The sequence below is a fragment of the Culex pipiens genome, chromosome 2 (assembly GCF_016801865.2).
Source record: "Culex pipiens pallens isolate TS chromosome 2, TS_CPP_V2, whole genome shotgun sequence".
NCBI classification, from domain to species: domain Eukaryota; kingdom Metazoa; phylum Arthropoda; class Insecta; order Diptera; family Culicidae; genus Culex; species Culex pipiens.
Genome location: NC_068938.1, coordinates 26347373 through 26362105, shown reverse-complemented (window position 1 = coordinate 26362105; position 14733 = coordinate 26347373). Strand labels below are relative to the sequence as shown.

At 37.0% G+C, this 14733-nt stretch overlaps 1 protein-coding gene and 1 non-coding gene across 3 annotated transcripts; one reads left to right on the top strand and one right to left on the bottom strand.

Moving 5' to 3' along the window:
* Positions 1-470: 470 nt before the first annotated feature.
* On the top strand, positions 471-12810 carry LOC120420972 (lysosomal alpha-mannosidase-like). 2 transcript variants are annotated; one of them, XM_039584105.2, is made up of 6 exons: positions 471-696; positions 6754-6856; positions 6915-7522; positions 10230-10363; positions 10433-12200; positions 12265-12810. In XM_039584105.2, the coding sequence occupies exons 1-6, from the start codon at positions 499-501 to the stop codon at positions 12736-12738; spliced, it is 3285 nt and encodes a 1094-aa protein (XP_039440039.1). In that variant the 5' UTR covers positions 471-498; the 3' UTR covers positions 12739-12810. The 2 variants fall into 2 exon arrangements, with proteins under 2 accessions (XP_039440039.1, XP_039440038.1); XM_039584104.2 differs by lacking the exon at positions 10230-10363 and adding an exon at positions 7595-7728 and having other exon boundaries at positions 472-696.
* On the bottom strand, positions 6154-6225 carry Trnad-guc (transfer RNA aspartic acid (anticodon GUC)). The gene has a single exon. It is a non-coding gene; the product is annotated as a tRNA-Asp (tRNA).
* Positions 12811-14733: the final 1923 nt, after the last annotated feature.

Here is a 14733-nt window from a genome sequence, read left to right as displayed (position 1 = left end):
ACACCGAAATTTCCCACTTTCACACCGCGCATCTGTCATTAGTCGTCGCCGTTCAAAACCTCAAACCTAAAAGTAGATTTTCCGCTTAATCAAGCAGCAAAAAACAGTTGATTATTTTTTCGAGCGCTGATCCAGCAGAATCGTGCTGCTCGCGTGAGCAGAGAAACAAAAGCTCAAATTAAACAACAAAAAAACGGAGAAAGAGAGTGCCAGCGAGTGAGAGTGATAGTGGGATTCCAGACGGCAAGGGGACTTCAGTACGGAATAAGCTCGCCCAAGTCTCGTCAGTCTGTTTCGACGGCTTGTGATCGACGGTTTGGTTTTGTTGAGTTCGGACTCCGCGCGTTGGAGTGATCTTCAACTCTTCGTTTTGTCCAGTGCAATCATAATCAATTTACGCTTGATTAACTTGGTACTTCGTCGTAGTTCAAAGGTTCCAGTGTCTTTAACTACATAAAGTTTTTTTTAATTTTAATGTAAAATCACAATTCTTTAAAAATGACGCCAAAACTGCTCGGAATAACGCCGGGAGTGATACTCCTGCTGACGCTGCTGATAACCTTTGGCCAGGCCGGGCCGCGGCGGAGTCGTTGGCGCAACGGGAACGGGTTCTACCAGCGTGGGCTGCGCGAAGAGTACCGGACCTACCCGGGCAACTCGGGATGGGACGCTGCCGGGGGAAAGTGTGGCTATGAGGTAAGGCTGGAATGGAGAAGAGCAGGAGTAGCAGGTATTGCGTGCTAAACGTGATGGGTCTGGAACGAGATTTGTGGCAAGTGTGTGATGTGAGTTTGCGGTACAGAATGTTGTGTTTAACAAAGAGCTGTGACTAAGAATTAAGTGGTGGAACAAGATCTGGATTGGTTAAAGTTGTTTAGTAATATGTCAGTGATAAAACTAAAATAATAAATTTATTTAAATAACAATATTTTTCATTGTGTTGAAAAAGGATATAAAATGATTTCGCTCCATAACTTTAAAATTTTCAGAGGATCTAGAATAATAATCTTCGAAACACAATTAAAAATGCTAAAAAAATTTAGAATTATTTTAAAAACAAGTTTAGTTCAGTTCAACCATGCGAAGGTTTTTACAAACAAAAAGCATGGTTGAAATCATAAAAAGAGCACAAATCTTTTGATTAACCACAAGATACTAAAACAGAGAAAAAATAAGCTTAGCAAAATATTGATAATTGTTGAACATAAATCAAAGTAGAAACAAAACAAATCTCATTTGCTAAACGATTTTTAAACAAATAAATTATCTCTTAAATCCGGCAAAAAAACATCAATTTTAAATTTGTGTAGAAAAAGCTTCACTATGAACTATGTGTCTTGAGTTTGAATAAGAAAAATGAAAAATCAATAAGATTTGTCTACCTAATCGATGCCTCTGTGCTCTCTTATGCTAACTAGATAGGAGATAACTAGGACATCGTAATACAAAATGTTGCAGATATTTTTCGAAGTTTTTATGTCGCTACCTCTTTTTTATTGGCAAAAAACCTCTGCAATTTTCAAATTCTCGGAATCTGTTGCTTCGATTTTAAATGTTAAAAACTGATACCTCAATGAAATTAAAAGTTGTAATTGATCAAACATATTTGTTTTTTTTTTTAAATTATACAGAGTAACATTTTGAAAAGGCTAAACCAATTGTTTTGAACTTTTTAAAATTCTGAGATTTCTTTTTAATTTTCATTTTTTTTTTTTAAATTGGAACGAGCAGAAAATTTCACAAACTTTTTTTTAAACTTTAAAAATCAAACAAATAATTTTCGTGGCATCCCTATTTGAAAAATTAAGGTTAATTTAAAAGGAACTGATAAAAAATCTGTTTTAAAGGTAACATCATGAGGCTGTCTCTCATCAACCAGCCTACTATCAGTATCAAAAACTGCTATTTTTTCGAACAAATAAACAACACTTTACTTTCAAAATTTTGAAGCAAACAGAACCACTCAATGCTTTAAACAATGTTTTTTTTTTTTTTTATTATAGTTATGCTTCTGCCGACAATTTTCAAAATATCTATGAATTTATGAAAATGTTTTTTTCCTGGATTTTATTTCTTATTTCGATCAGTAAGTAGGCCCATTATTAAACATTTGCGAAAAGTCTCAAGTGCCTGATTTTATTAAAATACACAAATAAATGTTTTCACCAAATTATAAATAGTTAACTATCAATTGTACAAGATTTTTCAATGAAGATTTTTGTCGTCAGTCATATTTGTTTGCCTCCTGATTTTTTTTAAACATTTTCGAATGTGCCGGAGGAAAACAACTTGTAACAAAATTTGCAATGGCCTATCTAAATATTTTAAAAGGTGCCCAATTAAAAAAAAAAGTTTTAAAAATGTTTGTTTATTACCAAAAACCTTTTTTAATCTTTTATCTGGGACCAGATTTTGCAGATCCTCAAGTCAAACCCAAAAGATGCTTTTTTAATTCCTTAATCATTTAAAAAAGCTAAAATTTAAAAAAATACGTACATTTGACATAAAATGATAAATGTTTAATCAATAACCAATATAAAATTGAGTTTTTATTAACTTTTTTAATTTAAACTATTAAAAGTCTTGTCTTAAACCTTGCCGAGAACATCTAATCGATTAGAAAAATCCGTTTTAAAGATATAGATTTTCGAAAATTCACATGTGCATCTTATATGATCAGCCCTCAAAAGCTTTTAAGCATAAAAAATAAAAAAAAATGTATTTCAGATAATCAGAGGCGACTCGTCCACCTGTTCAACCTGTTCATTGAACAGGTAGCCGATTTCAGGCGGGTATTTTTTTTATTTATGTGCCGTGGTGCTTTTTAAACCAGCAACATACAATTATAATTTTTGTTTGAATATACGTTAACAAAATCAACTCCCTATGTTCAGCAGCGCTGCATGCACCAAAAAAGCTTCGGCCCGCCACCCTTTACTCTTTACCTCTCTTACAACCCACCAATACTAAAGCGAGCCAGCCTAGCGGGCCACGCGCAAATGCTCGTCGCGTTCAACACCGACCCTTTGAACGTCGGGGAAAAAATCTCCATACGAAAAAAATTCAACACATGTAAAGAGCTTCCTATTCATACGCAGCGGCATTATCGATGTGTTGGTAAATCTGGTTCAATCTGAGAGCGTGAACTGACAGCATTTTTGGGAGAGAGCGAAATGCCACCCCCAGCCCCCAGCCGACTTAGCTCGCGCAGCTCTCCAGGGAGCTGCATGCAAAAGGTAAACAAGCCAGCGCGTTGACAGCACGTTGAGAGCATGAATAAATGAGAGAGCGCGAGAGCACGACAGATATTGCTCTATATTTGGCGCACTTTTAGGCATCAGGCTGTTTTGCGCAGACTGGTGATGGCTTGTTTTAGAACTGGAATGTTCAACTGCGCGCGTTGAACCTCTTCGATCTTCTTGGTTACTAGTGGATTCTTGCTCTACTGGAAAGTGATGTAATGTTAAGTTTAGATAGTGTGATTGATAGATTGAATTGAAACAATTGAAAGAAAAAAGTACTGTGCTTTTTCCAGAATCGGGACACATTAGAAGAATTATGACAGTAGATCAGGGAAGGGATTTAAGCACCTTGTTTTGCAAAATATCAAAGGTGCTGTGCTACTGAGTAGATTCAACCATGATCGTTATTTTATTTTTCGGATGGTTCTATTTAAAGCGGATGCAGTCCTAAAAAGTTTAACCCTCTAACGCCCATGGTTACTCCAGAGCACCACTAATATTTGTCTTCAAAATTAAATATCTCTGCGACTATGCATTTTTCAACCTGGTTTATATTTTTTTATATTTTAATTATCTCGAATTCATGTCAATATAGTTTTGTTTTTAACATCAAAAGCCCTTTTATTCGGAAATTGAATTCCAAAACCATGAGGACATAACAGTGAGTAAATTCAATTCTCTAAAAATTTTACAAAGGATCATAAGCGATACGACCTGGTTCTAAAAAGTATAAAGTAAAATGTCAATTTAATTTTTAAATAGTAACCAAGTTAGCTCAAAATTAGTTGGGCTTAAAAAAGCCCAACAAACAGTTTTCTTTTGTTAAGGATATGTTTCTGAACATCCTGATGAATACTTTTAAAATTCAGTATAATATTCAATAACTTCCCTTGAATTTCTATAAGGATGGCAGAGCGATTGCTCTATTTTTCCACATTCCCCACGCTAAGTCTTAATCATAATTTTAATTAATTATTTGCACAAACAGAAAATTATAATAGTATAAAAATAATAAAACGTAAAAATAACAGCCATTGGAAAGAAAAAAGCTTTTAAAAAATGTTTTAACATTGAACAGGTACTTCATTCGGGCACGAGTCGCCTCTGCAGATAATAATCAAATATTAAACTACAAACAGTTTCGATAATGACAGGTAAAGGAAGTAGTTTCACAACGGAATTGCAAAAAAAAAACGCTTTTTGAGAAATTGAAGTTTTAAATTTGCATCTTTTTTACCTTAGAAAAAAACTACCTTTTCTCTCAAATTTAACCCTGAATTGCTACGTTAAGACAACAGATTTTTGAAGGTTTGCTAAGATTCTTTTTCTAAATTTGGTTCTAGAAGGCGTAGATTATGAGATAAAATTTGGTGTCTTGAACAATGTTGCTTGAATTGGCAAGTCCAACAACTTTCTAGAAGACAAAAAATATCACAAAAATATTCCTGATAAATAAGATTTTCAAAATCACCCTAATCGTGCACCGTCCTAATTTTCAACCAGTTGCCCCTTTCCATTTGCAACAACTCTTCTGAAGACACCAAAGCTCGAAAACCCTACCATTTTTCGGAAAATCAACTTTCAACCTAATTTTGCTATCTGGATCAATGTGCTGTACCTTAATTGGACTTTACAATAATTTTATTAAAGACTAGCATTTTAAATAGGCGTAATATTCAATGTTTGGCCCTTTTAAAATGTTAGTATTGATTTAAAAAAAATCAAAATAAAAAGAAATTCAAAAGGATCGGAAAATTTGACGAATGCTTCATGTATTAACATTGAAAATCGGACCATTAGTTGCTGAGATATCGACATTAGAAAATGATGGGTTGTTTAGGCGAGACTTAGAAAACTTCAATTTTCGTGTTTCTTTTTCTCAAAGCGGCTGTATCTCAGTAACCCGAGGTCCAATCTTCAATGTCTCTTAAACAATTTTATTGCAAATTTTCTGAACTTTTCAAATAAAATATTTTCAGAAATGATCACTCATGTCTCTATTTTTAAAAATTGAAAAACTGCAAATATTTCGCTAAAATCAAACTTTCGGTGCACAGAAAAAAAAATGATGGTAATATTCATCAGGAAATGGTGACAGATTTTGTGGCAAAATAAATGATTAATTTTATCCCTGAAAATGATGAATTTTCATCAGTTTTTGATGAATATTCATCAGGTTCGCATTTTTACACATTTTTTAAGTAATATTACACAAAAAAAGAGGTAATATTCAACCTACCAAATTTTCAACATTCCAAAATTCAACTTTTTTTTCTGTGTGGCTATATCTTGAAAACAGAGACCTTTATAAAAAAAATCTGTATAGTACTTTTCGATAGGAAATTCAATTTTACATTAAAAAATTACGTCAAATTTGTTTTTGCATAAAATTTCGATTTTTTTTTCCAAAAATCACTATTTTTTCAAAAATTCATAACTCGGCTGCAGATTTTTTGACCATGTTTCTCTATGGCTCAAAAGTTGCCTAAAACATCAAAAAATCTCGAAAATCAAAAAATGCGTATTTTGGGAAATTGAGTTTCTGTGAAAAAAAAGTTGATTAAAAAATCTGCAATTTTTTTTTCTGTGTACCTATTTTTTTCTCAATAGTCCTCAACAATACCTACAACTTTGACACCAAATTGATCAGAAAATTCACTCAAAAGTTACAGCTGCTTGAATATGTTCGTACCATTTTTGTATGGACAGCAGCCAAAATTGTATGGAGACTTGTATGGGTGAACCAATGACACAAAATAGCTTAAATGAATAGTTTGAGCCAAATAAAAAAATACAAAAAATAAAAATGGTCGAAATCGGCCGATTTCGTAACTGGGATTAACATTTTATTAGGTGTTGCAAATCGAACAATCGTGAATTTTTTGAAATTGTTAAGCAAAAAAGATTTCCTCTCCCCGACGGGGAATTGAACCCCGGTCTCCCGCGTGACAGGCGGGGATACTGACCACTATACTATCGAGGATTTGATGAAGTGTGAGCGACGATAACGGCACGAGTGACCAGGGACTTCCAAGTTGGACCGTGATTTTTAATTGTTGATACTGCTTGTTTATCATTAGGATGAGCTATCTGAGATCCAACTTGAATTCCATCAGTGCACTTATCATGTTTTTGAAATTTATAGTATGTTAAGTGTATTAACTGGAATTTACATGATTTTGAAAACAAAGTACTTTTTAATGTGTTGTTTTTGAACTTTTATTACATGGTATTTTTTTTTCCTTACAATTCCAAGCATTGATGAGTCAGCTCCCGCAGAAGATCAAAAAAGACTTCGTTCGCACAAACCCTCCCATTCAATCGTAATCGCGAAGGTCAAACGTCCCAACAAACATCCAACAATGTGCTGCACTCGCATCCGCAATTTTTCCACAAATAGCCACCATCACGCGATAACAATGAGCCGCGCTAAGCTTAATCGTTATCACCATCAAGCACCTCCTGCCAAGCAGATGTTCGATCACGTTTCCTTTATTGTTCGCCGTTACAGTCCTGCCCGGAGATCAAGAAAGACATGCTGAACGTCCACCTGGTGCCGCACACCCACGATGACGTCGGCTGGCTCAAGACGGTGGACCAGTACTACTACGGAAGTGGGTTTCTGGGTTCGATGCTATCGGCGGTGACCTAATGTTCTGATTTGTTCCCTAGGTAAGACCCTCATCCAAAAGGCTGGGGTGCAGTACATCTTGGACTCGGTGATCGAGGCGCTGCTGAGGGATCCAGCGCGGAAGTTTATCTACGTGGAGACGGCGTTCTTCTTCAAGTGGTGGGACGAGCAGACGGAGGAGTTGAAGGAGCAGGTTAGGGAGTTGGTGAACCAGGGACGGTTGGAGTTTATTGGTGGGGCTTGGAGCATGAACGATGAGGCGGCGACGCACTACCAGAGTATCATCGATCAGTTTACGTGGGGGTTGAGGCTGTTGAACGATACGTTTGGGGAGTGTGGACGGCCGAGGATTGGGTGGCAGATCGATCCGTTTGGACATTCGAGGGAGCAGGCGTCGATCTTTGCCCAGATGGGATTCGACGGGTACTTTTTTGGACGGTTGGACTATGAAGACAAGCGGCAGCGACTGTCGAAGAAGAATGCGGAGATGATCTGGAAGGCCAGTGAGAATCTGGCGGATGGTGACCTGTTCACTGGAGTGCTGTACAACACGTATCAACCTCCGCCAGGGTTCTGCTTCGATATTCTGTGCTCGGACGAGCCGTTCATGGATAGTCCGTACAGTGCGGAGAACAATGTGGATGCGAAGGTGAGATGCTTCTAGATTTGAATGTTTCGTAATAATGCTAATGGATGACCAATTTCTGTATTGAAAACAAAGGTGGACAAGTTTTTGTACTACGTACAGCTGCAGGCCAAACACTACAGGACCAACAACATTGTACTGACGATGGGAGGGGACTTTACCTACATGGACGCGAACGTGTACTTCAAGAATCTGGACAAGTTGATCAGGTAATGTTGCTTAACTTTTCTTGTTTGTGTGTGGAATTTTGTGTTTTTTATTTTATGTTTAATGTTTTAATCCCTTGACGGAAATGAAAATATTTAATTTCGGAAACTAACTTTAAAAAACTGGATGGAACAAGAATACGTTTTTAAATAATTATTATTATGTTCAGCAGTTCAGTTCAACAAAGATAAAAGACAGTCATTTGTACCATAGTTAAGATCTTCTAACGTAATTGTAAATATTATTTCAAGTTTTTTTTTACCACAGATTGTCAAAACTTAGAGGGAAGATTAAAAAAAGGAATTAAAAAAATCGTCAGCTTTGTGATCATTTTTAATGTTGGAAAATATTTGAGCAACGAATAATAATGAATCTGTGCAAGTATTCAAATTTATTAAAAATTAAAAGCAAGGAAATAAAGCATCATATTTCTAAATTTTTGCAATGAATTTTTGAAAATTGTTAGCCAAATCATAGGCTAAATTCCTGATAGTAATATTTCATTGAATTTAAATAACATTAGTTCAAACAACTTCTTTAAAAACTTTGGAATTTGCAATCTTTCGGTACTTATTTATAAAGAAAATTTTCTCAATTTATTTTTTCTATTGAAATGAATAGTTTTATTTGTAACAATAATCTGATTATATAAAGTTTGCACACAAAAAAGTGTTTGATATGAATAGAAACTGAAAACATACTATATAAAAATAAAATATCATCTATGGTTTTTTTCTAGCTTTTCATATGTAAGTAAATCACAAAGTCACAATGATAAATGATTGAATAAGAAAATTTGGGTGAAGTTGTGTTCAAAATAAATCTTCACTAATATATTATAGAATTTCAAAGATTATAACTAAGAAAAAACTAAATATTTTTTTGAAAACCTGTCTTACAATTTACTTTAAAACTAATATATATAAAATCACAAAAAATAACTCAAAATATCATAATTTTAGTATTTTAAATATGAATATTATACATATTTTTCAAATTGTTGCACCTCATTTTTGATTTAATCGATTTTTATAGATTTTTAATTGACATTTAAATACAATTAAAATGCAGTTAATCAAAGTTTACTTTGCTTTGAAATTGTTTCAAAGATATTTCAAATAATTCCCTATTTTGTTGCATTCATTAAAATAGATATGATAAAGGAAATCTAAAACTTAATTTTCGACCATTTTAGGAATCGAATTTAAAACCAAAAAAATCAGTTATGTAATATAAACTACAAACAAGATAAATATAAAATAAAAAAATTCAAATAAAATCTAACTTAAAATTAATAAAATGGATAAAAAAAGCAAAAGAGCATTTAGGATTTTTTTAAATAAAAAATGTCAGTAGTTTATTTTAAAGTCATTTATGAATTTAAAAAAAAACATATGCAAATGACAGTCGTTAAAAATATTGTAAATCGGTCTTAGTTGTTTAGCTAAAATCGACCAAATAATTAAAAAAATTATCTCAGTACTTTTTGTTGAAAAATTATAACAATAAATCAAATTTTAGTGAAACATACATAATCTCATCAAATTCAAAAAATGACAAGTACCTAGTCGGTAGTAACTTTATTTTCATTAAAATTAGGCAAAAGGTCGAAAACATAAGGTCGAATGGACAAAAGGTCGAAAGTGGACAAAAGGTCGAATGGACAAAAGGTCGAATGGACAAAAGGTCGAATGGACAAAAGGTCGAAAGTGGACAAAAGGTCGAAAGTGGAAAAAAGGCCGAATGGACAAAAGGTCGAAAGGGCAAAAGGTCGAATTAAAAAAACATTTTACAAAACTTTTGATGTGAGCCTAAAAACAAACATATTGGAAGGCAGCTATGAAAGGTGATTTGAACGTTTTTCTTTAATTTCACTCCTGTATTCTTGAAAATTTAGGGGTCGTCTGAATAAAAACTTGCCCCCGCATTGTTGGAGACTTTTCGAAAAGGGAGGGGGTGGGGGGTTACCGCTAATATTTGAAAGAATGGAAAAATTCACAAAATCATTACGACAGTCAAGAATAGGTTTTTAACAATAAAAAAAAACTTAAAAAATATTTTCGTGGTCGAACTTTTTTTTGGAAGAACTGCTCATGTATGATAGAATGGAAATCTTCTCAATAAATGGTTTGGAAGTTATTCTGTTTATTTAAAAAAAAAAAAGAAAAGATCATTACTAAATGGATGGATAAACCAAGGATAAACTCATAAAAAAAACCAGATTTGTTTGTAAGAAAATATTTTTTTCAGGAATTTTTGAGAAGTTTATAATTATAATTATTTGTTTCATTTTTTCACATTCGACCTTTTGTCCATTCGACCTTTCGTCCACTTTCGACCTTTTGTCCATTCGACCTTATGTCTTTCGACCTTTTGGCATTCGAATATCATGCTGCTGTACATTTCTTTGGCGTCATCAACAGAAATTGGTCAATCCAAAAGCACTGCACTACGTTCACTTGTAAATACACCATCAAACCCTTCAAATCTATCGCACCCCCAGGTTGACCTGTTCATAAGCACCGTACTTAACATGAGTACCGCGTACCGCACTAACAACATCCTCCTCACAATGGGTGAGGACTTTCACTATCAGTACGCCGAAATGTGGTTCAAGAACCAAGATAAGCTCATCAAGTAAAAACGTTTTTGTCCTGTCGTGTATCTCCAAACTTGAAGTTGATGATCTTTCTCCCTTGATCTTAGGTACACGAACGCTCATCAGTCTAACGGATCCGCTGTGAACGTTTTCTACTCGACGCCTTCGTGCTATCTGAAAGCCCTGCACGACGCGGACATTACGTGGCCCACAAAGTCGGATGACTTCTTCCCGTACGCGTCCGATCCGCACGCCTTCTGGACGGGTTACTTCACGTCGCGACCAACGGTGAAGCGATTCGAGCGGGTTGGTAATCACTTCCTGCAGGTCTGCAAGCAGTTGACGGCGTTGGCACCGTCCAAGGAGGGTCACTTTGGGCCGCACCTGAACGTGCTGAGGGAAGCTATGGGGGTGATGCAGCATCACGATGCGGTTACGGGCACCGAGAAGCAGCACGTGGCGAATGATTACTCGAGGATGTTGCACCGGGCGATCGAGGCTTGCGGGGCGAATACGCAGATCGTGCTGAACCAGATTGTTGATCCGGTGCAGAAGAAGGGCTACGGGAAGAAGCAGAACCACGGGGTTAAGCGGGACTTTACGTTCGAGTTTGACACTTGCCACTTGCTGAACATCAGCAAGTGTGAGATAACTGAGTCAAAGGACAACTTCATGGTCACGTTGTACAACCCGTTGGCGCATTCCGGTTATCAGTACGTGAGACTTCCCGTTTCCGGCAGCAAATACGTAGTCAAGGACTACCGTGGTATTGAGACGCCCTCGCAGATGGTCCCCATCCCGGAAAGTGTCCAAAACTTGAACTACCGCTTCAGCAACGCCAGCTACGAAGTGGTCTTCCTAGCGAACGAACTGCCACCTCTTGGTTTTAAATCGTACTACGTATCACGGATCATCGAGTCCGTCGACGACTTCTCCAAGGACTCGAACCCGTCAGTGCGCGTTCAAGCTGACCAGCCGCACTTTGGAAGTGGGTGGCACTCGGAGGAGGTCACCATCGGGAACAAGTACCTGAACATCAGCTTCGATAGCAACGGGTTCCTGAGCTCGATCGTTGCCAACGGGATCAGCAGTCGGCTGAGGCAGACGTTCGTGTACTACGAAGCTGCGCTCGGGGATAACAAAGAGTTCAGCAATCGCTCCTCCGGAGCGTACATCTTCCGTCCGAACGGGACGGAGAAGTTCGTGACGGAGTCCGTGCAGCTTCGAGTCGTTAAGGGTAACGTGGTTCAGGAAGTCCACCAAGTGTTCAACGAGTGGATCAGCCAGGTGGTTCGCGTCTACGCTGACGAGAATCACGTCGAGTTCGAGTGGCTGGTTGGGGACATCCCGATCGAGGACGGCATCGGCAAGGAGGTTGTGTCCCGGTTCTACACTGCTGCGCAGTCCAACGGCGTCTTCTACACGGACTCCAACGGTCGCGAGATGATCAAGCGGACGCGTAACCATCGCGACACTTGGGATCTTCACCTGGAGGAGCCGATCGCCGGGAACTACTACCCGGTTACGGCGAAGATCGCGCTGGAAGACGAGAACCTTCGACTTGCCGTGTTGACTGATCGTGCTCAGGGTGGTTCCAGCTTGGAGGATGGAGCACTGGAACTGATGGTCCATCGAAGACTTCTGCACGACGACGCGTTCGGAGTTGAGGAAGCCCTGGACGAGCGGGCTTTCGGCAGGGGACTGGTAGCTCGAGGAAAGCACTACGTCCTCTTCGGCTCCAAGAAGACCAGCAATCCTACCTTGCAGGCAAGGGAGCGATTCCTGCAGAACCAGGTTCTACTCCCAACCTGGATCTTCCTCAGCGATACCAGCAAGTTCAAGTACGAGGACTGGCAGAAGCGCTTCACCAACATCGTAAGTACCCAACCCCAAATTCAAAACCTCAACCACCTAACAAAAACAACCCCTCTCCTTCCAGTACTCCGCCCTCTCGCTGTCCCTCCCCCTCAACGTCAACCTGATGACGTTCGAGCCCTGGAAGGACAACAGCATCCTCGTCCGGTTCGAGCACCTGCTCGAAAAGGGCGAAGACCAGCTGTACTCGAAGCCGGTGCGCTTCAACCTGCAGGACATCTTCCGCTCGCTCAGCATCGACGAGGTGCGCGAGACGACCCTGGCCGGCAACCAGTGGAAGGAGGACAACAAGCGGTTCAAGTTCAAGCCGGATCCGGCCTACCTGCAGCACGTGACGAGGGCGTCACTGTTTGGTAAGGGGGGTCCGAACGCTGCAGCGGATAAGGGAGGAGTGCCGATGGAGTCGAACGGGGAAACGCAACACCAGGAGGAGGAGGCGACGGAAAGTTTGAGGAATGTGAGCAACGAGGGGTACGAGATTGTGCTAGGGCCGATGCAGATTCGGACCTTTGTGCTGCAGCTCGAGTTTAGGCCATAAAACAGTGTGATTTGCATGATGATTTTTTAAAGTGACTGATTATGAACAAATTAAAGGATAAGATCGATAAAAGTGAAGAATGTTTGATTTATGATGACCTGATCCTTAAGGGGTTACATACATACTTTTTTCAATTCTTTTCTCAGGGCATTAAAATAAAAGTTAGCAGTTTCAAAAAACGGCCACGATATCTCAACTCTACTTTGACCAAATCGGCTCAAAATTTTGGTGAAGACTCGTTAAACTAGTCCCGTGTGCATGATAAAGACCGATTTTAAAATTGTTCATTTAAAAAAAAATATACATATTTTCATATAAAAAATCTTCAGTTTTTGATTGTTGTATTCTTTAAAAAGCAAAGTATACGTCTTGAGAGTCCTCATTCCAAATTTCAGCAAATTTGGTCTATCCAATCTCGAGATAACGTGGCACCCGTAAGTCAACTAAGTGTTTCGAGAAAAACGCTCAAAAAAATAAACAGTTCGCTTTGCGCATGGCAAAATTTCTACCTTAAATCGTCTTTTACACATTTTAATCATGATATATCTTCATGAAACTTTCAAGAGTGATTCGATATCATCTTTTGAAAGGATTTAATAAATATTCGGAATGAATATGAAGTTTTGACATTTCCTACATGTATGTAAAACCTAAAGCAATCATTAGACACCAGGGCTGCGTAAGCGGGTAGCCTTCGAAATGTCTCCAACTCCACCGACTCCGGCTTCGACTCCGACTCCGATTTAAATCATTGGTTGACAAAATTGGCCGCGATTCTGGCTGAATAAAAAAAAATTAAAATTGCAATTTCAAACCATCATGGAGAAAAGATATATTTCAAAACATTTGAAGAAACTCAGCTTTTAACTATAGCAATTTTAAAAATATTAAAAATATTCCAAAAATTCAATATGCAGTTTAAATTAAAATATTCTAAAGAACAGAATTTAAGCTGATTAATTCCTCAATGAAATTATCATAAATATTCTGGAATTAATATTGCTTTTCAATTAATAATTGATGAGAACCTCTTGAAAAGAAAAATAATAAAATTTAGCAATTCTCCACCAAAACCGTAAATTGAAATTATTAGACTTAAAAAATTTCAATTTTCGTTTCTTTTCTTTTATCCACTGAGTACCAGCAATCAGTGTTCCAATCTTCAATGTCTCTTAGGCAATTTGATTGGAAATTTTCTGAACTATTAGAAAACAATGTTTTTAGGAATGTACAAGAATGTTTTTAGAAAATCGAAAAAATTTAAGTTAAAATTAAACTTTAAGTGGTTATATCTCTTATTCTTTTCGATTGCAGTTTTGATTTTACATTAAAAATTTAAGAAAATAAATTAAAATGTAAAAAAAACACAGTTTAAAAAAATAAAACTCGGCGGTTTTTTTTTCTCCATACTTCTCTATGGCTCAAAAGTTGCAGTGTTTTGTCCTCTAAAACATATTAAAAAATTGGATTTTGAAAACTTATTTTTCGTGCAAAAAGCTAATTTTCAATCCGACAATTGTTTCCGTGTACTTTTTTTCTGAAAAAAATTGCCCGGTTATTACCACCAAAAATAACACTGCTATACAGTTAATTTTAGAACCCATTTCTGAAATGCTGAATGCTGAAAAGATCAAGATAAGTCTTTAACTCCAAAACAGTATGGAAAATTATTACATATTGGGTGCTTGAAAGCACTTTTTAGTACTGTTATTTATGGAAATTTTCGTCACTATTTCGAAGGTTATTTTTGCAAATTTTTTTCCTTCTCTGTCTAATTCGTTCTCCTTAGTACCAGTAAACTCTCTCCCCATTTTGAACAAATCAGCTGTTGAAAGGTTATCCATATCTCAGCTCATGATAACAACTGCACAAATGTAATTGTTAAAGCAACCTAATAAAATGAAATGAAATGAAATGAAATTTTCGTCATAAGAGTTTAACAAGGAAAGTAAGTAGATTCACAAGATAGTTGCATAAATATCAATGAGAGGTTAT